The sequence below is a fragment of the Ambystoma mexicanum genome, chromosome 10 (assembly GCF_040938575.1).
Source record: "Ambystoma mexicanum isolate Mex_15411 chromosome 10, UKY_AmexF1_1, whole genome shotgun sequence".
NCBI lineage: Eukaryota > Metazoa > Chordata > Amphibia > Caudata > Ambystomatidae > Ambystoma > Ambystoma mexicanum.
In genome coordinates, this window is record NC_090932.1 from 847,410,399 (window position 1) to 847,432,687 (window position 22,289).

General features: G+C 43.6%; 1 protein-coding gene across 1 annotated transcript in view; it reads right to left on the reverse strand.

Moving 5' to 3' along the window:
* Window positions 1–22,289, reverse strand: part of LOC138491791 (transient receptor potential cation channel subfamily V member 6-like) — a 372,724-nt gene that overhangs the window by 12,028 nt on the left and 338,407 nt on the right. Inside the window, exon 14 of the mRNA XM_069618499.1 lies at window positions 2,714–2,823. Within this exon, the coding sequence (XP_069474600.1) occupies window positions 2,714–2,823 (110 nt within the window). The remainder of the gene's footprint in view (window positions 1–2,713; window positions 2,824–22,289) is intronic.

Below are 22,289 nucleotides of genomic sequence, written 5' to 3' on the forward strand. Positions count from 1 at the left end.
AGCGCCCAACACATCTTTTTGGTGAAAACTTCATTGGTTTCCAGTCCAGCAAAGGATACAGTTCAAAATCCTCTGCTGGGTCTTCAAGTGCAGGCTTGTCCAGGCTATACTTCACCTGATTGCGCTTAGTGGCATCAGCCAGTAAGGCATTTAAGGTCAATGCATAGCAACCTCCCGGTAATTCCTCGCACTAGCTGCTGTTCCGGGGCTGATAGACTCTTTGCAGTAATTGGTCCCACATTGTGGAATAAGCTCCCTGTGGAGCTGGAAGGTTGACACATTATTGACTTCTTGGAAAAAACAAAATCCGTTCTCTTCTGCTGATCACTTCATGTTGTATTGTCTGGCTGTTGTATTTTGAAATGTGCACCTAGATACAGGGTCTCCTGTCTGATTCCCTAGGGATTAGTGTGTGATAAATATACAAATACAAACACATGAATGGGCAGAGCCAGCCTGAAAATATTTTTTATACTGTCATATATTGCGGGAATATGCATCATAAAAATGCATTGACACATGCTCCTATCATCTTGGTGAAAGATATATATTGGACGTTTTTATGTGATAAACTTACTAAACCGATTGTATACCAAATTTTTCACAGAAAGTGTGTTGTAAATCACACCATGTTAGCCAGTGATTTTAAACATGTTGTCTTTGGGATAACACCAAGCCTCTTTTGGTTGGTTTTGGGGTACTTCACTACACTTGGTCCTGCCCATATATTCATGTAAAAACACTTACATCACTCCAATAAAAGAAATCCGCGAGCTGCTATTGGATAGCCGCGTTGCTCAAGGATGAGCAACCTGCAATATATCTCCGCTGTCCGACCTCTATGTAATACGCTACCCAGATAGCGACACCGTATAAGGCTGAGGAGCCTCGAAGACCTGTGTCACCAGGGGGATTGCTCTGCTGTCTGAAATTGATCCATTTTCAGAAACTGAGGGAAGGTTTGGATGTCTACCCATGAGTGAGTAATAATAGTGGCTCCGATTACTGCAGGACTTGGAAGCTGTAGGAATCTGGCCTGAAATGCTACACAAATCATCAAATATTAAGTATATTCTTATTGTTTTATAACAATAATAATAGTGATCTATTATTATTATTGCTATTATTTTACAGCAGGATAAAGAATAGGCAAAGTTTTCAGTTTCTTAAAGCCATACAAGCCTAATAAGTAAATAATAAAAAATAAATGACAGCAGTGATAGACCTTCAGTCTAAAGGCAGCCCATGCTGGTCTGTGCAACATGAAGGAATCTGTACTGTGACAGCAGTATTGCAATGGGCTGTAAATGGGTAACTATTGATCTACTAAAAGTCTCCCAAAGCACAAATATGGATGCTTCTTTTGTGGCTTTGTCTCAGAGTAAGGAAGTCTTTGTTCAAATGTACTCATCGGTTGCATTTCATTTAACATTATACATTTGGGGCACGCTGCGGGAATCGTTAAGGGTAGTAGCGTTAATGCTTGCCTAGGAGTTCAAGACCTGAAATGTTGCACCCTGCTCCTAACAGGTAAATATTAGTAGAGGTCTCAGAAAAAACACCAACATAATTATATCAGTTAACAGTAACAGACATTATTTTGCCAAAGTGGACTCATTCAATGTTTTTAGGGCTGCAAAAGAAAAAAGGACCACACAAGTACAAGACCCAAAATAATTTCTATGCATGAAGCCTGGGGTGCGTGTGAGTGGGTGCGTGTGTTTACATGGTTCTGCTACCAGACTTGAATACCGAGTTCCTTATGTCTAATTCCTCTTGTACATTACCTAGCCCTTAATGTGTAGCTGTAAGTACATAATGTCCCCATAATGTCCCCTTCCCCCCCTTCTGTTACTGTCCGTCTTGTCTGTCTTATCTGTTTCTCACTTATATTGTATACATCTATCAGTTTATCCTGAAATGTTGCATTTATGCATTAAGATGTATCTTATTTGGCTCTGCATATTAGGCCTTCCACACATTATCAATATGCATTGGAAAGTTGTTTCTACAATACGATATTTATATTGAATATATTTCTGTATGTTTCAAATCTTTCTTTTTTATGCCAATGTATTTAAATAATAAAATATTTAAACAAAAACAAAAAAGTCTATTTCACCTTGGCTGTCATCTGGTGCTGGGTTTCTTCCCCATTTTGTTTTTAAGACTCTGCTGCAAAAGTTTCTATTCAACCTGCAAAAAAAGTTCAGACTGTACATGTCGAGGAGAAACCTCAGACTTCAAGGTCCTGCATGACAGCTGAAGTGCCAAGAAGACCTGGAGCGATGATAGCGGGTGGACCAAAGTATGCCCCAGAACCCCCACCACTATTACACTGACGCTAAGAACTGAAAGGAAACCTCCACTAATGCAGAACTGAGATAAAGGAAGCAGAGGAAGGATAGCTCAGGCAGAGGTTCGAACCCCGATCCCGCGCTTAGAAACCGCTCGCTAGTATTAAGTGCAGTTATAAATGAACAATAAAATAAAATAAAAAAAATAAGACAACACCACAACCAATCATTAGCACTGCAATGCTGGTCGAATTGTGATGTTGATAATAAATAGAAATTATGTTTTCAGATAAAGTACCTTAAATTCTTATAAAACACAGTAGGTGCGAGAAGGAAGAACACATGTTCGTCCTTAGTACACAGAGAATTACAGATCGAATTGAAGGAAACCATTTCTGGCGTGCAGATGATCTTACCCGAAGTATCGCTTTTGGTCATCGAATCCCAGTGAATGTCCAGAAATTCCAGACTGCTTTTTTAGGAATCTGGGAAGTCGCCGCTCCAGCAGAAGAATGGTAGCAGCAATCTACAATGTAAAACACAGTTAGCATAATAGCATTATAAACACAGTGCAGTGCATAATATTCTCCTATCAGAAATGAATGCTGGTCTACAAGGTCTCGAATAGGGAATTCACATTGTGCAAAGGGTTTGTGACCGTTGAAATGCAGCAGTTAATCAATATCCAATGAAATACTAGATCTGCTCCCATTGTCCTGAAACTCCAGCAGAGCATCACTTCTGCTGCTGTCAGTGTCAACCTCCTCAATGTATGGACTACCACCCCACCCCCATTCTCACTATCACTTTACACACATGTATTCAATCTATTGACTACTGTTGTTGCCTTCTTAGGGGGCTACCCCTCTACTCCTTTGGAATTTTGATGAAATCCTCTACTTTGTAAATCACACACTGTATAACCTTTGCTGCTCCTCTACACACCCCTCCTCTCTATGCAACACCGGTCCCTCTTCACGCTCCCTCTGCTTGTCTTTAAATCAATTCATTCAATGCCCCACTTATCTGGCTACCTTGTTTTTGCGCTATTCCCTTCCCCAGGACCTCCACTCCAGCAGCCTCCTCGATCTCTACTTTTCCTTGCCCACAATGTGCATCATCTTATTTTCGCTCCTACCCCATCCTCGCCCTCCCCCTTTCCAACCAATTCTGAAACGCACTGCTACCAAAATCATCACCAAGTCTGCCCTCAAGCTCTGGCTCTTCTCCTTGAAAAGGAAAGGCACACTATCCAAGTTCTTTATCCCCCTGAACCCTCACCACCTGCACTCATGAAGTTGATATAGACACGTGCATGTATGCACTAACCAATACACCTTCTTGTACACAACCTCAAAGTCCTTTATTAACTGGCGGGATGGGTCAACGTTGTGGAAGGTGTTGGCTCACTCTGGAGCTTTATCAATAACAACCCCCTGTACATTGGGCTCTGAATGTACCTTGAGTACCCACAAGTGCTTATCCTTGCTTCTGCTCTGGCTGTTACACCCACCCACTGGTACATTCTAATATAGATTCTTAATTGAATGCTCACGCTTGTAGGAACTCTTCGATCCGTTTTCTTTTCAGTATGTTTCTGGTTGAAACAATGTTTCGGGAATGAATACAAAACAGCTGCGTCCACTCAAACTTTAGCCATAAGAGTAGCAGTCCTTCTTGCGCTGTACATATAGCTATCAAGAAAAAAAGGTTTCCAATTAGGAAACCCGCATCCCCTGCACACTGTTAGATGGCATAAGCCTAAGAGGTATTTATGAAGTACAGTCTAATGTCGGTTCCCACCGAAATAGGGAACCGTATAGTCTGTCATATATTATCAGGGTGTTTCAGAATGTTAGTTCATAAATTTGTCTCATCACATGAAAACATGTAATTCATTTAAAAAATAGCAATTATACAATTTGACCAGTTAGAGATGTAATAAAACAATTAGTTTCTTTATTATGCAATTGGCCCAACGCGTTACGAGTCGTGTTCACTCTTCATCAGGGGCAAACATTAATTTCAATCAATTTCTACAAAGAAAATGTTTGTAGAAATTGATTGAAATTAATTTGTGCAGGGGATGCGGGTTTCCGAATTGGAAACCTTTTTTCTTCATTACTTCCCCCCCCTGCCTAGATACCAAGGCTGAGAATTTCTCCCCTGCACCTTAAAACCTCCACAGCCCTTCGGCTGTCCTAACCACTATATATCTCATTTACATCGAAAAAAGTTTTACAACTTAATAGGTGTGCTTAGTGTTCTTTTTTCTCTTGCTGTACATATAGCTACCATCCTTGTTAGTAATTAACTAGTGATCAAACTTTAGCTTTTTTCTCATTTGAAATTAATTTTATTAAACATAATTAAACCTGCAGCAAAGGCCTTAAGGCCACACCCGTGCACACCTATGGTGGATTTGTTCATGCAGCTGGTTCCCGAAGGTATCCGTAGAAAAAAATCGAATACGAAAATACCATTTAGAAATGATTGCATTTTTTTGGTCTAATTTGTTAGGGATTTTAGTATGTTTTTTATTAAAAAACAGGTGGGTGTGGGGTAAGGGTGTAAGTCAAGGTAGATGGAAGAGGTGGGGTGCAGGGGTCTCCACCTGCATTATTATTTTTAAAAAGGGTAAAAGTAATTTAGGTGATGAGATTTTCATCCATACTTTAGCAATTAGGGCCCTAGCCACCACAGAGGCCATGGCCAGTAGCTTTCTAACGGTCTTGGAGGGAACATCAAACCAAGCCAGTGGCCAGGCCACTGGAGAGTCACGTGGACATTCAAGGACCATCTTGTCCATGGTGCCGGAGATCCTCTCCCAGAAGGACTGCAAATGGGCACAGTTCCACACAATATGGACACAGTCAGCGGGGTCAGCATAACAACGTGGGCAGGTGCGGTCTCTTTCTGGGTAATATTTATGCAGTTGTGCGGGAGCGAGGTATGATTGGTGAAGGAATTTAAAGTGTATAAGGCGGAACCTGGAGTTGAGCCAATTCTTTGTCAGTGTACAAAATCACCCACCATTGATTATCATGTAGAGGTGTCTAAAACCCTGTCTCATCTGGCCCTGAACAGTACCCGGGGGGAGCGGGCGGTGAGATTTGACCAATTTGTATAGGGCAGAGACCATCCCAGTAAGGGTTGGCGGGTTAGTAAAGTGGGCCAAGGGGGAGGGGGAGGGAGTTGAAGGGAAATCACTCCAACACTCCCAAAGCGCTACCCATAGTCTATAGTAAAGTAGCAGGGAAACGGCATTCCAGTGGCCCCAGTCTTTCACGGTGTCCCACTGTAAGAATTTGCCCTCATGTACCATGCCTCCCAGGGAGTGTACACCCACTTTCTCGAACTGAGTTTTAAAGATCTGTTCTGCTGTAAGAGGGATACCATGCACAGAATATATTGCGAAATCAGCATGGTAGTTGTTATTGGTGTTGGTGAAAAGGGCTATGCGGGCCAATGCTCAGCTAATTACTTGTTTGGGTTTTATTTTCCCTTTGGGGGATCATTTGGCTGTACCCAAAGGTAAGCCCTTCATGTCGTAGGGGTTAGGTATGGTCCTTTCGAGTTTGATGTGTGGGAGTTCAGAAGAGGGGTTCCACCACCATATAGCGTACTGTGCTTGGGCGACGAGGAAGTATACGTATATATTAGGATAATCAAGTAAAACACACGCCACCCGCCCAGACGAGTCTGGACTTCAGTGGCCGGGCACGTTTCCAGAACCATGCAGGTGGTATCAATGGGACGTTATTAAAAATGTAGACCATCTTGGAAACCACCACCATCTTGGCAAGCACAACATGGGCCACCTGGGACAGGGGAAGACTAGTCCAAACCGCATCCTTCCGCTCCAGGACTAAATAGTTGTCCTCGAAAAGCCTGATGGGGATGTGGACACCATCACACCTGGATATCTCACCCCCCCTCCCCCCCCCCAGGACACCAGCGAAATCCGTCTCCCACGTCCACAGGAAGCGCAGTGCGGGTGAGTGGTAGGATTTCTGATTTAGACCAGTTAAAGCACAGCCTGCGAACCCAGCGAAGACGGAAATCTCCTGTACTAATGGCTGAAGGTTTTATTGAGGATTTCTAACGTATAGTAATAAGTCATCTACATAGAGAGAGAAATTGGAGGTATGGGAATAGATCGACCCCCCCCTGTTTGCTTGGAATTCCCTGATTGCGCATGCCAGAGGTTCAACTGCCAGTGCAAAGAGGATAGGGGAAAGAGGGCATCCCTGCCTCGTTCCCCTGGTAGGGGTTATTCTGTCTGAAGACAGCCGATTGGTCAGTACTGTGGCCTGAGGGGCTGTGTATAGCAGATGGACCCATTGAATGTATTGAAGACCCAGACCAGACCTATGCAGTATTTCGAACAGGAAGGGACATTTGACAGAGTCAAAGGCGTTCTCAGCATCGAGGGCAGCGGCTATGATGGGAACTTCTTCCTTAACATTCTGCATAACAGTATAGAGTCCTCTTAGGTTGTTTTGGGTGGGTCTGCCAGGGATAAATCTGGCCTGGTCAGGCAGAACTAGGGCAGACATGTGTGGGAGGAGGTGGTCCGCTAGCAGTTTAGCCAGGATTGTGTTGTATGTATTAATAAGGGGTATGGAACTATATGATGCACAAGTTTGAGGATATTTGCCAGGTTTTAGTAGAAGTGTAACCACTGCCGTCGTAGTGGATTCTGGGAGCAGGCCAGCAGACAAGGAGGATTCATACATATTGCACAGGTGTGGTGCAAGGATATCTAAGTACTCCTTATAACATGATGTTTAAAGTCCATCTTGACCCAGGGATTTACATCCAGGAAGGTCGCTAATCCCTCTCTGAATCTCCTCATTGGAGGGGGGGGGCGTTCACAGGGTCAGCGAGTAAGGGGTCCTGCCAGCCAAGGGCGACCTGGTCTAAGTAGGATCAGATGTATTCTGCAGAGGTCGTTCAATTGGGACAAATATAGTCTAGTATAATAATCCTGGAACAGTTTACTGAAATGACTTGGTTCATGGGTCAGGTTCCCGTCCGGTTCCTCTACCTCCATGATTCCCCTGTGTCCTTTATCTTTACGGATCGCCCAAGTCAGGGTGCGGCTAGGTCTACCTACCTCTGCATATTTAGTTGCCAGGGTAGGGTCCCCCATGTATTTGTCTTCCCTGAGTGCGGCCTCGGAATGCTCCAGACACTTCTCGGAGAGTTGTTTTTCGAGCTCAGTGTCACTGCCCCGAGTCTGTCTTTGTTCTAGGATTTTCATTTCCCCTTATAAGCGACAAAGCATAGTCCATAGGGACTTAAGGACACCTCCCTCCCTAAAGATGCAGCTACCCCTAATACAAACCTTAAAGGCCTCCCAGACCGTTCTGTAGTCGGGGACAGAGTTTACGTTGTTGTGGAAATATTCAAGGATGTCGTCACAGAACAGCACATCCTCGGGGGCGCTAGGGTGGAAGCGCCAGTGAGGGGGCAGCGTAGCATGTCAGGGACAAGGGTCACAGCCATTACAGGGGAGTGGTCAGACATTGTTCTCTGTAATAGTCTAGTGGTCTTTGTTGTGTCAGCCAAGGGGATGGACAGCATGATGTAGTCTTTCCTAGAGGATGTTCCATGTGCCCCCGGAAAAAAGGAAAACGTTTGTGTTGGGGTGAAAGTGTCTCCAGATGTCTACTAGGCCGAGAGTATCAGCAATAATAATAATTTAGCATTTATATAGCACTACAAACCCTCAGGTATCTGAGCGCTGCTTATTATCACCCACGGTGTGTGGTGCTCATTTATCGACCTCGAAAGGATGAAAGGCCAAGTTTAGCCCTGCCGGGATTCAAACTTGAGTCAGCAGGCTCTGCACAGGTGTCAAAGCGAGCACTTTACTCGCTGTGCTATCGGACTGGCTAAAGTCGTCCCAAGTAGTGGCAGTCTTGGAAAGTGTTGATTGTGCTGTATTTGAGCGGTCCAGGTCTAGTGATAATGGCATGTTGAAGTCATACACCCACACTAATTAGTATGTTGAAATGTGTGGATCATAGCAGTACATTTCTGAAAAAACTCATGAGTCTCTACATTGGGAGCATACACATTGATAAATGGTACTTTAAGCCCAAAACAGTCACCGGCAAGCAGGATATACCTCCCTTCCTCATTCCATAATTCTCATGTAAACAATATTTAACCAAGTGGTGTATATATATTGCAACACCCCTTGATTGGGATGAAAAGGAAAGACATATTGATGGATCCCCCTGCCCTCTGCCAGTCGAATGGAGCTTCCTGTGCGATATTCATTTCCTGCAGGCACAACACATTGACCCCCTGTAGCTTAGCATGCTTGATCACCAACCGAAATTTCTTATCATTGGTGACTCCTCGTATATTCCAAGACATTAGATTTACGAATTCACCCTCATTGTCTGAGTGGACAATATTGAAACGCATTGAAACGTCCTATGCAGCATCCCACCTCCATACACTTCCATGAGTGTCTTGTTTCCAGCCAGTGGATAAGATTGCAAATCTGAACCCAGCCTGATTGAGCACCTTGTATGGAACATCAAATGCCCCACCATCCCCCACCCACACCGGAAATAGCAACTTATTGGTAAATAACCCAACCCAATTAACCCCAACCTTTTAAACAATGCACGCAGTGGCTGTACCGACTGGGTACTGCGCGTGTGCATGTAGCTCGAGAGGCCAGCAACCATGACACAATGTCGTACCATTGCGGTTCAGACACTTTGTTCTTCAGATTTAGAGAAGTTGTGACACATCAAGCCACTGTAGGCAGAATTAGGGCGGAAAAAACCAACAATTGGCCCACTGAGCAGGGGGTGAGCCTGGGCGGGCGGCAAACCAATATAGTGGCAAATTAGCTGGGCCACAGGTGATTTGAATCAGCTGTTTTGGGCGGCTCGGGCGTCAGCATAGTCAGGAAGTTCGGGGATGAACCTATCCATTGCTGCAGGACTTGTGAAGAACCAGGATTTGCCATTGTGGAGGATGCAAAGCTTAGCAGGAAACATCACAGCGTATTGCATGTTTTTCTTTCTGAGTTCGTTTTTAACAGCTTGAAACTATTTCCGTTGTTCCTGTACTTGTGGGCTGAAGTCAAGAAATAGTCTGATGATTGATAAGCCAAATCTTAATTCGCCCTTGTCCCTGGCCGCCTTAAGGAGGAGATCTCTGTCTGTAATTGAGGATTCTGGTGATAATGGGCCAGTCAGGGGTTCCAGGGGGTGGCCTCTGGGTGAAGGAGCGATGGGACCTTTCAACCTAGAACATGTTGGACAGTGGGGGTTGGTCAAGTATTTCTGTGAGGAGCCTTTCAACAAATCTCTCCATGTTGTCTATCTGGGTGGACTCCGGGACCCCAATGATGCAGACGTTGTTCCTACATGACTTCCCTTCAAGATCATAATTCTTGGCCTTTACACGTCTCACAGATTGTTGTAGCATGGTGACTTTCCTCTGCAAAGATGATAGCCTGTCCTCGTCACCAATGAGTTGTTTGGCTTCAGTCATGCGGCCACACAATTTATTAATCTGAATAGCAGAGGTCTCCGCCTTACATGTGAGTGTCCATTTTGGATTCCAAACTGTCTGTGCTGTTTTTTAGGGTGAGGAGAGTTTGATTATGGGGGAGACATCAATCGGGCTGGAGGAGGAGGTACCATTGAAGGGGGATGAGGCCCCGTCCTGGCATGCAAATTGGTCAATTTTCGCCTGTCTTTTGTTGTTCCCCATTGTATGGCCCGGGTCCCTCCTAGGGGAAGGTCGTCAGAAGAGGGGGTCTGCACAGGGGGGAGATGCAGAGTTGACGAGAGGGCCCCTTGTTTGGAGCCAAAGGCAAGGTGCTACAGGCCAGGGGTATGGCTCACAGAAAAAAGTGGCTGAAGCCCGGGCAGGGGCTCAATCTGCTGCTATGGCATCCAGAGGGGTTGGACCCCCCTTCGAGAATTCCGTGGCAGGCCCCTTGGCCCGCGTGCCGCAGGTCGTGAGTGCACCCCAGGGTCCGGAGTCTGTGGCCAAGGAGCGGACCCCCCCATCCCACGGGGGCCATGTGGAGGAGATATGGGGCCTGCAGGTGTCCTCAAGAAGGTGGAGGTGATGTCAGCAGAGGATGTGTGGCCTCTGAAGCAGTTGTCCCCTTCAGGCTAGGGGGGCACTCCACTGGATGTTTCCACTTTGTTGCAATCAGGGCCACTCACACCCCAGGGGCAGGGGAGCAGCACAACAGGCCCCAATGCTGCAGGCTGGGACCGGGAACAAGTTTAGGTGGGGGAGCGGGTGGCCGGTGGACACGGGAACCAGGGCCGTCACGGGGAGCAGCGCTGTCAGGCCTCCCGCAGCGAAGCGAGAAATATGGTGTCGGGGACGTCCTGTAGAGAGGCAGAAAGACGGGCTGCAGGTGGACCACAGGGGGGACAAACGAGACACCTACTGCTCCCGGACTGGGGCAGATGTAGACAGGTGCCTCCCTCAGTGTCAGCAGATGTTGCAGCGAGGACAGCTGCCGAGGCCGCTCCTGCAGTGCCAACGCTGGGTCGAGCACCTCACTCCGGGGAGGTGGGGCGGGCCCAATCTCGATGTCGTGGCAGGATGGTCGACCGCCGAGGGCTGCATAGGAGAGCAGCTGAAGCAGAAATGGATTGCTGGTATGGAGAAGCTGTCTGGGAGGTAAAGTGGACACAATTGTGAGGATAATGCAGGATACTTCGGACTGCTGTGCCAGAGCTGTTTCAGGCTGCGGCCATCTTTTAGCCACACAACCGCGCCCCCCCAAGGGTGTGATTTCATACAGAAATTATATATATGATACAATACAAAACGGGATGCAGTGCCTGGGTAGAGTGACTTTAGAGTTTTCAGTGTTGTATGGATTGAAGTGAATCGAGTGGTAGAGTGGTGCTGTAGAGGAACATACATTGGGGACATAACATAGATAAGACAGACTTTCAAGACACAGGACCTTTATTAATATGTCACCATTTTCCTGTTTGTATACAACACAAAGCCCCCGTTCTTCTCAAAAAAGGGTGCACCTAGCCTTTTTCCTTAGCTGGTTATTTTTTCTATGTCTGGTTGTTGCAGAGTTACCCTACATTATTGGTGACCCTGATGTGATAGCAGACTCTCCCACAAAGGCGGAGGATTCCTGGCCACACATCCGAAGGGGATACACCCACCTGCAGCGACCTGTCCCCCTTTGTGCGCACCTTTGAAAGTTTTACAGGAGCCGTGTTATCAGAATTCCTGTCTGTTCTTTGGAGCAGGGCACTGTCCCATTGTGTAGGCTGTTAATGGAAAACTGTGATGGAGGACTTGGGGTGAACACATAGATTTAAGCGCACCTTCTTTGGAGAAAAACAAGTGGGGTATGGGAAGGGGGTGCAGGCAGGGGGGTGTGTGGTGGTGGTGGTCGTGGTGGTGGTGTGTGTGTGCGTGCGTGCGTTGGGGGAGGATTGAATTGATAGTTTGGAAAACCATGTAGTGTTGTATACAAGTTAAGGTTATTTTTTATATAGAGGATTGTGGTGTAATGGGACCCTTTCCTATGGTATTGGGGAAGAAGGCAGCACTGTGTAATGAAGGAAAAAGGATACGGATAGAGACCCTGTATATTTAGCTGGTCTGGGATCTCTGCCCAGTATAAAGGGCACATTAGAACGAGAAGTAGTTGTGGTAGAGGCCCCTGGGGGCCTCGGATCTCCTCGTCCAATAGAGAGGGGGTGTTGGAACAAAAAATAGACTTTATTGTGATTTTCGTTGTTGGTTATTTTTGTTGTCACTAGTAGAGGCAGAAGGAAGGCCTATAGTGCTGTGTGAAAGGAGGTTTGTGAGGAGAGAGTGGATGTGAGTGTGAGGGAAGCATGAAAGGGAGGGTGTATACACTGTTGTATAACAGTGATAGAGGGGTGGCCACAATGGAACTGACAACTCTGTTGAATACAATACAAGAGAACACATTCTCAAGTATCATAAGGAAGGTTTAGCAGAAATGAAAGGAGTCATATTTTTTTAGTAAGTGAGTTGGTCACACCTTGTGCCCTGATAACCACTACGCCTACTGTCCCGAGTGCCCCTGTGCCCCATTTATAGGTAGTTCAGTGTCCCCCATTAGGATGTTATCTTCCGCGTGCTGCCTAAGGATATACAAATACCGTGATTGCATGAAAATGTGTAATAAAAAAGACTGAATGCACAAATAGTGTGCATTCGGTCTAGTAGAAAATACCTACTACCGAAATACCCAACTAGGGGAGCAGGGGTTGCGGGGGTGTCCGCGGCTCCCCTAGTTCAGTATTATGGTCTGCGGGGGTCGCAGGGTGTCAAAGAATTTTGAATTACAAAATGCCAACAAGCGGTGCTTATAATTTTGTAATTCGATCTTTGCCTTACAAATTTATATCGTAGATCGATGAATCCCACCCATGTACTGTTGCCTACCACAGCCCCACAACAACCCATGCCGGCCCAATACCACAACCTCCCTAACCCTACAGCGTATGCCACTGTGAGGGGCAGAGCACCGGAAGGAACTGCCACAAAACCACAGAAGGAGTTGGTAGACACAATAAGGAAGGTGGAAAGTGAATTAGCACTATTTAAATTAAACAGGAGAGAGGGGCACCACATACCTGTGGGAACAGATAAATGGAGAGCAGGAGATATTTTGTTCCAAATATACAGCCCGGTGATTAAGGAAGTGTATACAGAGAAGGAGAAAGGGGAGTGGAGGAGGCAAGCCGAAAGTTTGGATTATGGTATGGCACGGTCGGATGAGTATGACTGTGTGCAAGGGGGAGATGAGGAGTGGGACACTGTAGATAAGTTGGAACAAGAGGACCACCCCTCAGTTATTTCCCCATGAGTAGAAAGCTTGTGGGGTCCTAGGTTACAAAATAGATATGGGCGCATGGCAGTGGCTAAGAGATCAGTGATGGGAAAGAAGAAAGTGGTGAAGACAGTAGGAGCACCATTTCCATTATTACACAGGGGACCTGGGAGTGCGCAGTATATACCATGGCCCCATATGGATACAAATAATCTTATAAAGGCACTCTCGTCCCTCACCGCTGGGGCGGGTTAGTGGATATATGCTTTTGAGAATCAAACAGCCGCTTTGACCTTGGCTGTAGGGGATTTGAAAAATCTATTTGTTTCAATGCTGGGAGATCAGGGTGACGACATATGAGTTAAAGCTGGGTACCCAGGTGTGAAGTTGGGTGATGATAGTCATGACGGGGTACACTTTAATGACATTAGTGTGGGCTGCGCTACGATGCACTGATCCAGATATGCCTCATCTTCAATCGATCATGCAAAGAACGATGCGAAATGATGGGGACTCCACTCGGTATATATTGCATATGCTGGAAATTTGGAGGGCAGAAACGAGAGATTGTTGGGATCATGAGATTCCATTCTTTTATTTTGTTTTAAAGAGGGGACTTCTGAAGGATGCACAGAAAACGCTCTACAAGATAGTGGGGATTGAGGTCAAGGGCTGGGAGGAAAATCAGTCTATTATCATACATCATTGCAAACGGTTGAGAGAAAAGAAGGAAGCAGTGCAGTGAGCGCAAGCTGAGGAAGCAAAACTGGTTCAGAAGAAGTTAGCAAAGGTTGCATTGGAAGGGACTGTAGCAGCAATGCAGACAAAAGGATCAGGGGAATTTAGGGCGGTTCAGGCTGATGTGCGAACAGCAACTGTGTGGGGAGGGGAAACTGATTGCGCTGGTGGGTATCAGCCTCCCTATCAAGGAGGGACCCCAAGGAGGTTTCAGCATGGAAGAGGGTTTTTTGGGGCCCCAGGGAGGGCGAGAAGGTTTTTGGAGGAATGGGACCACGAGAAGGATAAGCAGGTCAGTGTTAGACGTGTGGGCGAATGAGTCATTTTTCAAGGGAATGCAGAAGAAGGCAAACATTTGAATACCTGGTTCAAGAAGTACAGAGTTTCGGTGGGCACCACAGGGATTTCTGCTACAATGACAATATTGCTTATTCATAATTTTTATAGATGTTTTGACCTGGAGCTTCCAGTCTGAAAAAAGATCCTATGGCATCCAGATCTCAATGAACAGTTTAGAAGAAAGGTAAGGTAGCATTACCTTACTAAAGGCTAGAGTTCTCAGTTGACCCTTGGCAGGGTTGTGAAATTTTATTCAAAAATTTGATCAAGTATTAAATATTGATTCAAAGATATGAAATGGTTGTAGTAAATTTCTTCAACAAGAAATTTTTTATTCACATATCTAGGTTTAGTATCACCAATTCAATTTTCATATAGTGAGGCAACTTCGAAAAACATAGGTTGTTTCATCAGTAAGCACATATGCCAATGCATTTCGGTCTATGACCATCGTCAGGGCCATGCTTTAGTGAATATACCAACAACTAATCATTCATATAACAATACAGTATTTCAACACAAAACATATATCAATGATTCAAGGATAATGCAAAAACAGATAAAGCACATACCCCCAGGTGGATCCGTGTGAGTGAACAAGGGAGAAAATAAATGGAAAGTATGTCAATAATGTTAAACAATTATGTATTTCCAGTGTTTAACTGTTCCCAACGTGCGGCAGTCTGTACCTGCTTTAAATTGGTTGTCCTCTCGTATCGGTATTCTCAATAGTTGTCTCCAACATTCCTGTTGATTAACAGTAGGAGAGTCTGAGTGCGTCTATCTGTTCATTTACATATAACCAATATCTCCGCACTGAAGAGTATCTTACCTTTGTGCGCGGAGCTCGCACGCAGAACCGATCGCGTTGAAAGCGAAAGTGTAATGCGCGCGAACCCAGACGCTATCTAAGATCGCCATGGGAACGTGGGCGGGGCGACGCTGAGCAGCGCGAGCACTGCTGTACGTCCGCCTCGGGTCCCACCTCTCTGCAGAGCTGCAGAGGGGCGGGATTGTTGCCACGGCGATCCGTGTCATAAAGCGTTAAAGAAAAAGTGTATTTTACTGTGCGCAAATGTCAATGTGTATACGATTCTGTAATCTTGGATCCTGGATCTTGTAAAAAACAGTTAGACATAAGAAATAAGAAATAAGAAAGAAGAATATTAATGTTTAAAACCATATGCAAATGCTAATCCAAAAGGAACATCTTAATTAAGGAAAGAAAGTATAGCCATATCCGGAATACATCTGCTGTACATTATTATAATGTCCTTATGCTGTGTATGGAACAAAATTTCTTTGCAAAAAATTGCGTCCACAATGTTCTGGTTCGCAGTGCTACAGTTGGGAGCTGCAGACATACACTTGTTATCTAAATTAGAGAAAACACATGTGATTGATACTGCTTCCCAGAATATCCGTCCCGAAGCAACATCTGGTTATGTTTATTACAGGAAACACATATAATTGATATCTTCATTAATTCCTTTTGGGGTGAGAGAGCTCAATCTATCAATCCAAAACGTCTCACGTTGATCCAGTCTTTTCTGTAAATCCTCATGTTTCTCTCTTCTTTGGACCCTCTCTAAGATCACGAATTTTATCTGTGCCAAATTGTGTTGTTTGTTCTGCCAATGTCTTGCCACCGCCGAGCTTACAGTATTGTTCCTACTACACGATCTGTGTTCGTTCCACCTCATTTTAGCAGTACGTTGCATTTGTCCAACGTAATACAATCCGTATGGGCATTTGATCCCATATATGATTCCTGGAGTGTCACATGTTGCATAGCATTTTAATCTTATCTTCTCTCCAGTATAGGGATGATTGATTGTTTCTCCTTTCATGATATAACTGCAGTTGCTGCAGTTCAAACATGGGAATGTACCTATTCGGTCTGTGTTCTTCTTCTTCTGTGGTGGTCTCGTGTGAACTAATCTGTCTTTGAGGTTGGAGCTTCTTTGGTAGGCAAACGTGGGAGTTTCTTTAAATAGATGTTCGACCCTTTTATCGCATGTGACGGTGTTCCAATTTTTCTTTATAATTGCCTTAATGCGATTACTTTGGTGTGAATATTTGGAAACAAAGACTAGTGGAGGTGAAATATCTTTCTTGGTTTCTCTTGGTTTGAGTAGATCTTCTCGATTCTGTGTAATTGTCCGTGCTTCTGCCGATGCAATTTCTTCCTGTGAGTAGCCTCGTGCAAGAAATTTGCTGCCCATTGCCTTAACTGCTACTTCGTATTCACTTTGGTTGCTGACAATTCTTTTAACTCTAAGCATTTGGCTATAGGGTAGATTTCTAATCAGACGTGGTTGGTGAAAGCTGAGCCGTTGTAACAGACTGTTCCTGTCTGTGCTCTTCCGATGGATTGTTGTCTGATATTCAGTTTGTGTGATGTTAATCTCCACATCTAGAAAGTGGATGGATTTCTGTGAGTATTCATATGTAAACTGTATCCGAGGGTCTATACTGTTGATATATCCGAAAAATTCTAAGAGGCGTACTTCTGTGTTCTTCCAAATGCCAAAAATATTGTCGACATATCTGATCCAAATAATAAGATCTTGATTCCACAGATGATTTAATAGGACATATTCTGTTTCAAATTTATGCATAAATGAGTTTGCATATGAAGGGGCCATGGTTGCCCCCATGGCCGTACCTGCGACTTGTAGATAATATGAATTCTTGTATTGGAAATATGAGTTATTACTGATAAATTCAAGAAGTCCCATGATGAATTCTTTTTGTGCAGCTATATCTCCCTCTTTCAAAAGCATCCACTCCACTGCTTCTCTACCGAGATCATGGGGAATTGAAGTATATAGGCTTTTCACATCCACCGTGAAGCAGATGTTGTTGTTGTCAAATGCGATGCTACGTAAATACTGTAGGAAATGTGTAGAGTCTTTGATGTAAGTGCTCGTTTTCTGAATTAATGGCTGTAAAAAATAATCAATGTATTTGCCGAGTGGTTCAAGAATGCTGTTAATCCCCGCTACTATAGGTCTTCCCGGAGGTTTTTGCATATCTTTATGGATCTTTGGGAGAGTATAGAAATGTGGAATCTTGGGATGTGTGTTCATCAAAAATGTCTTTGTGTTATGATTAATCCATTCGAGTTCTTCAGCCCTTTCAAGGAATTTTTCCAAGTTGCAACGGATTTCTTCTGTGGGATCTGATTCAAGTATGGCATAGGTGTAACTGTCACTGAGTTGCCTAAGGCACTCTTCTTCATAGTCACTTGTGTTCAGTAATACTAGGGCTCCTCCTTTATCTGCGGACCTTATTGTTATTTTATCATCTCCATACAGATTCTTGATGAGTTTAAGTTCATGGGGTTTCCAGGTCAAAACATCTATAAAAATTACGGAATAAGCAATATTATTGTCATTGTAGCAGAAATCCCTGTGGTGCCCGCCGAAACTCTGTACTTCTTGAACCTGGTCTAGGCATAATCCAAGGTGGAGGCACACACATTCTAAATCACATTGAAAATTGTCATTATAAATAATGTCATTTGCCGATATAGAAGGCTTGATGACAAATAGAGCCGACACACTAGGCTTCACAGCCGAGGAGGCAAACGAAATTCTGGGTCTTATCACTGACAGCGGTTTCAGTGCAACAGGCAACAAAAAACAAGATCCAACTAGTCAAATAAAACAATTGGAATATCTTATAAGGAAGGAGATAAATCGCAAACTGCATGCAATTACATTGGGGAGATAACATAAAAGCCAAAGAATACCTAGAGGTCTACGGCTACAGCTACGACCAACCTTATGCAAGGAAAGCAAAGCCTTTGTAAAGAAATGGGAAGCCATATTAAATAAATGTCCTCATTCTACTAACCATACAAGAATTGGCTAAGGATCTGAAAAACTTAGGAGAAGAAATTCAAGAAATTGAAAAAGAATTAGTGGCGACACCGAACCGAGAAGAGGTAGACTCTATCTTGGAAGATATTAACAATAAATTATCTGGATACAAATCAGAACTAGAGACTAAGAAAATCCGAAAATTTAAACGCGACACTTATGATTATTTAAAGGACGAAGTCTATACTTGGATGGAAAAATATGGTCCCAAGCTGAGAAAACCAAAACAGAACCACACTAGTGAAACTTCCAGCTCTGGTACCGACACAGAGAGAGAAACATCCAATCAGGGGGAAGAAGCTACCCCCGGAACTTCAAGTACATCAGGTACAACAGAGACACCCAACAGAGATACAGTGCCTTTTTTAGGAGAAGGAAGAAGAGAACACGAAGGGGTAAGAGAAAAACAAAAAGGAAAACCAAACACGAGATTGCAACAGAAGAAAATATAGTGATTAATCTATCCTCTAGAACTTTGACCTCAATTGAGATCACAACACTACAAAAAGGACTAAGTTTCGTTCCCACTTACGATAATACTCTGTTTGATTCAAAAATCGAATTATACAAACTAGTTCGTAAAATGAAATTGAAGGTGTTCTTCAGTGAATTGGAAGAAAGCAATCCAAGAGATATAGTGGACTCAGATCTCAAAGAATTCAGAGGCAAGAGTAAGTTTATACCTCCAATATCTGTCCCTTCCGTGGACATCTTTCAAAAACCGGTCACAAGAGACCTAGAGAAGGTGAAATCTAAGCAATCAAGGAATCATAATATGAAACCCTATGAACTTAAACTCATCAAGAATCTGTATGGAGATGATAAAATAACAATAAGGTCCGCAGATAAAGGAGGAGCCCTAGTATTACTGAACACAAGTGACTATGAAGAAGAGTGCCTTAGGCAACTCAGTGACAGTAACACCTATGCCATACTTGAATCAGATCCCACAGAAGAAATCGTTGCAACTTGGAAAAATTCCTTGAAAGGGCTGAAGAACTCGAATGGATTAATCATAACACAAAGAAATTTTTGATGAACACACATCCCAAGATTCAACATTTCTATACTCTCCCAAAGATCCATAAAGATATGGAAAAACCTCCGGGAAGACGTATAGTAGCGGGGATTAACAGCATTCTTGAACCACTCGGCAAATACATTGATTATTTTTTACAGCCATTAATTCAGAAAACGAGCACTTACATCAAAGACTCTACACATTTCCTACAGTATTTACGTAGCATCGCATTTGACAACAACAACATCTGCTTCACGGTGGATGTGAAAAGCCTATATACTTCAATTCCCCATGATCTCGGTAGAGAAGCAGTGGAGTGGATGCTTTTGAAAGAGGGAGATATAGCTGCACAAAAAGAATTCATCATGGGACTTCTTGAATTTATCAGTAATAACTCATATTTCCAATACAAGAATTCATATTATCTACAAGTCGCAGGTACGGCCGCGGGGGCAACCATGGCCCCTTCATATGCGAACTCATTTATGCATAAATTCGAAACAGAATATGTCCTATTAAATCATCTGTGGAATCAAGAACTTATTATTTGGATCAGATATGTTGACAATATTTTTGGCATTTGGAAGAACACAGAAGTACGCCTCTTAGAATTTTTCGGATATATCAACAGTATAGACCCTCGGATACAGTTTACATATGAATACTCACAGAAATCCATCCACTTTCTAGATGTGGAGATTAACATCACACAAACTGAATATCAGACAACAATCCATCGGAAGAGCACAGAGAGGAACAGTCTGTTACAACGGCTCAGCTTTCACCAACCAAGTTTGATTAGAAATCTACCCTATAGCCAAATGCTTAGAGTTAAAAGAATTGTCAGCAACCAAAGTGAATACGAAGTAGCAGTTAAGGCAATGGGCAGCAAATTTCTTGCACGAGGCTACTCTCAGGAAGAAATTGCATCGGCAGAAGCACGGACAATTACACAGAATCGAGAAGATCTACTCAAACCAAGAGAAACCAAGAAAGATATTTCACCTCCACTAGTCTTTGTTTCCAAATATTCACGCCAAAGTTATCGCATTAAGGCAATTATAAAGAAAAATTGGAACACCGTCACATGCGATAAAAGGGTTGAACATCTATTTAAAGAAACTCCCACGTTTGCCTACCAAAGAAGCTCCAACCTCAAAGACAGATTAGTTCACACGAGACCACCACAGAAGAAGAAGAACACAGACCGAATAGGTACATTCCCATGTTTGAACTGCAGCAACTGCAGTTATATCATGAAAGGAGAAACAATCAATCATCCCTATACTGGAGAGAAGATAAGATTAAAATGCTATGCAACATGTGACACTCCAGGAATCATATATGGGATCAAATGCTCATACGGATTGTATTACGTTGGACAAACGCAACGTACTGCTAAAATGAAGTGGAAAGAACACAGATCGTGTATTAGGAACAATACTGTAAGCTCGGCGGTGGCAAGACATTGGCAGAACAAACAACACAATTTGGCACAGCTAAAATTTGTGATCTTAGAGAGGGTCCAAAGAAGAGAGAAACATGAGGATTTACAGAAAAGGCTGGATCAACGTGAGACGTTTTGGATTGATAGATTGAGCTCTCTCACCCCAAAAGGAATTAATGAAGATATCAATTATATGTGTTTCCTGTAATAAACATAACCAGATGTTGCTTCGGGACGGATATTCTGGGAAGCAGTATCAATCACATGTGTTTTCTCTAATTTAGATAACAAGTGTATGTCTGCAGCTCCCAACTGTAGCACTGCGAACCAGAACATTGTGGACGCAATTTTTTGCAAAGAAATTTTGTTCCATACACAGCATAAGGACATTATAATAACGTACAGCAGATGTATTCTGGATATGGCTATACGTTCTTTCCTTAATTAAGATGTTCCTTTTAGATTAGCATTTGCATATGGTTTTAAACATTAATATTCTTCTTTCTTATTTCTTATTTCTTATGTCTAACTGTTTTTTACAAGATCCAGGATCCAAGATCACAGAATCGTATACACATTGACATTTGTGCACAGTAAAATACACTTTTTCTTTAACGCTTTATGACACGGATCGCCGTGGCAACAATCCCGCCCCTCTGCAGCTCTGCAGAGAGGTGGGACCCGAGGCGTACGTGCAGCAGCGCTCGCGCTGCTCAGCGTCGCCCCGCCCACATTCCCATGGCGATCTTAGATAGCGTCTGGGTTCGCGCGCATTACACTTTCGCTTTCAACGCGATCGGTTCTGCGTGCGAGCTCCGCGCACAAAGGTAAGATACTCTTCAGTGCGGAGATATTGGTTATATGTAAATGAACAGATAGAAGCACTCAGACTCTCCGACTGTTAATCAACAGGAATGTTGGAGACAACTATTGAGAATACCGATACGAGAGGACAACCAATTTAAAGCAGGTACAGACTGCCGCACTTTGGGAACAGTTAAACACTGGAAATACATAATTGTTTAACATTATTGACATACTTTCCATTTATTTTCTCCCTTGTTCACTCACACGGATCCACCTGGGGGTATGTGCTTTATCTGTTTTTGCATTATCATTGATATATGTTTTGTGTTGAAATACTGTATTGTTATATGAATGATTAGTTGTTGGTATATTCACTAAAGCATGGCCCTGACGATGGTCATAGACCGAAATGCATTGGCATATGTGCTTACTGATGAAACAACCTATGTTTTTCGAAGTTGCCTCACTATATGAAAATTGAATTGGCGATACTAAACCTAGAAAACATTTCTTGTTGAAGAAATTTACTACAACCATTTCATATCTTTGAATCAATATTTAATACTTGATCGAATTTTTGAATAAAATTTCGCAACCCTGCAAGGGTCAACTGAGAGCTCTAGCCTTTAGTAAGGTAATGCTACCTTACTTTTCTTCTAAACTTAACATTTGAATACCCCCAACAACAGATGCATCCTTATCCTCAGGGAGATCCGGCCCCATACCCACAATCTTACGGACAGCCCCCTCCTTTGCTTCAGAAAACTCTCAGGTACCTGACAAGTTGTTGACCAGTAATCTGCATGACGTAGGGCTTTTACGGAGTGTTGCGCCAATATGTATCAAATTGAAACCTGTCCCTGTTGCCCAGAGTCAAAGAGTATCCCTTATCAAAGAAAGCAGAGGAAGGGAT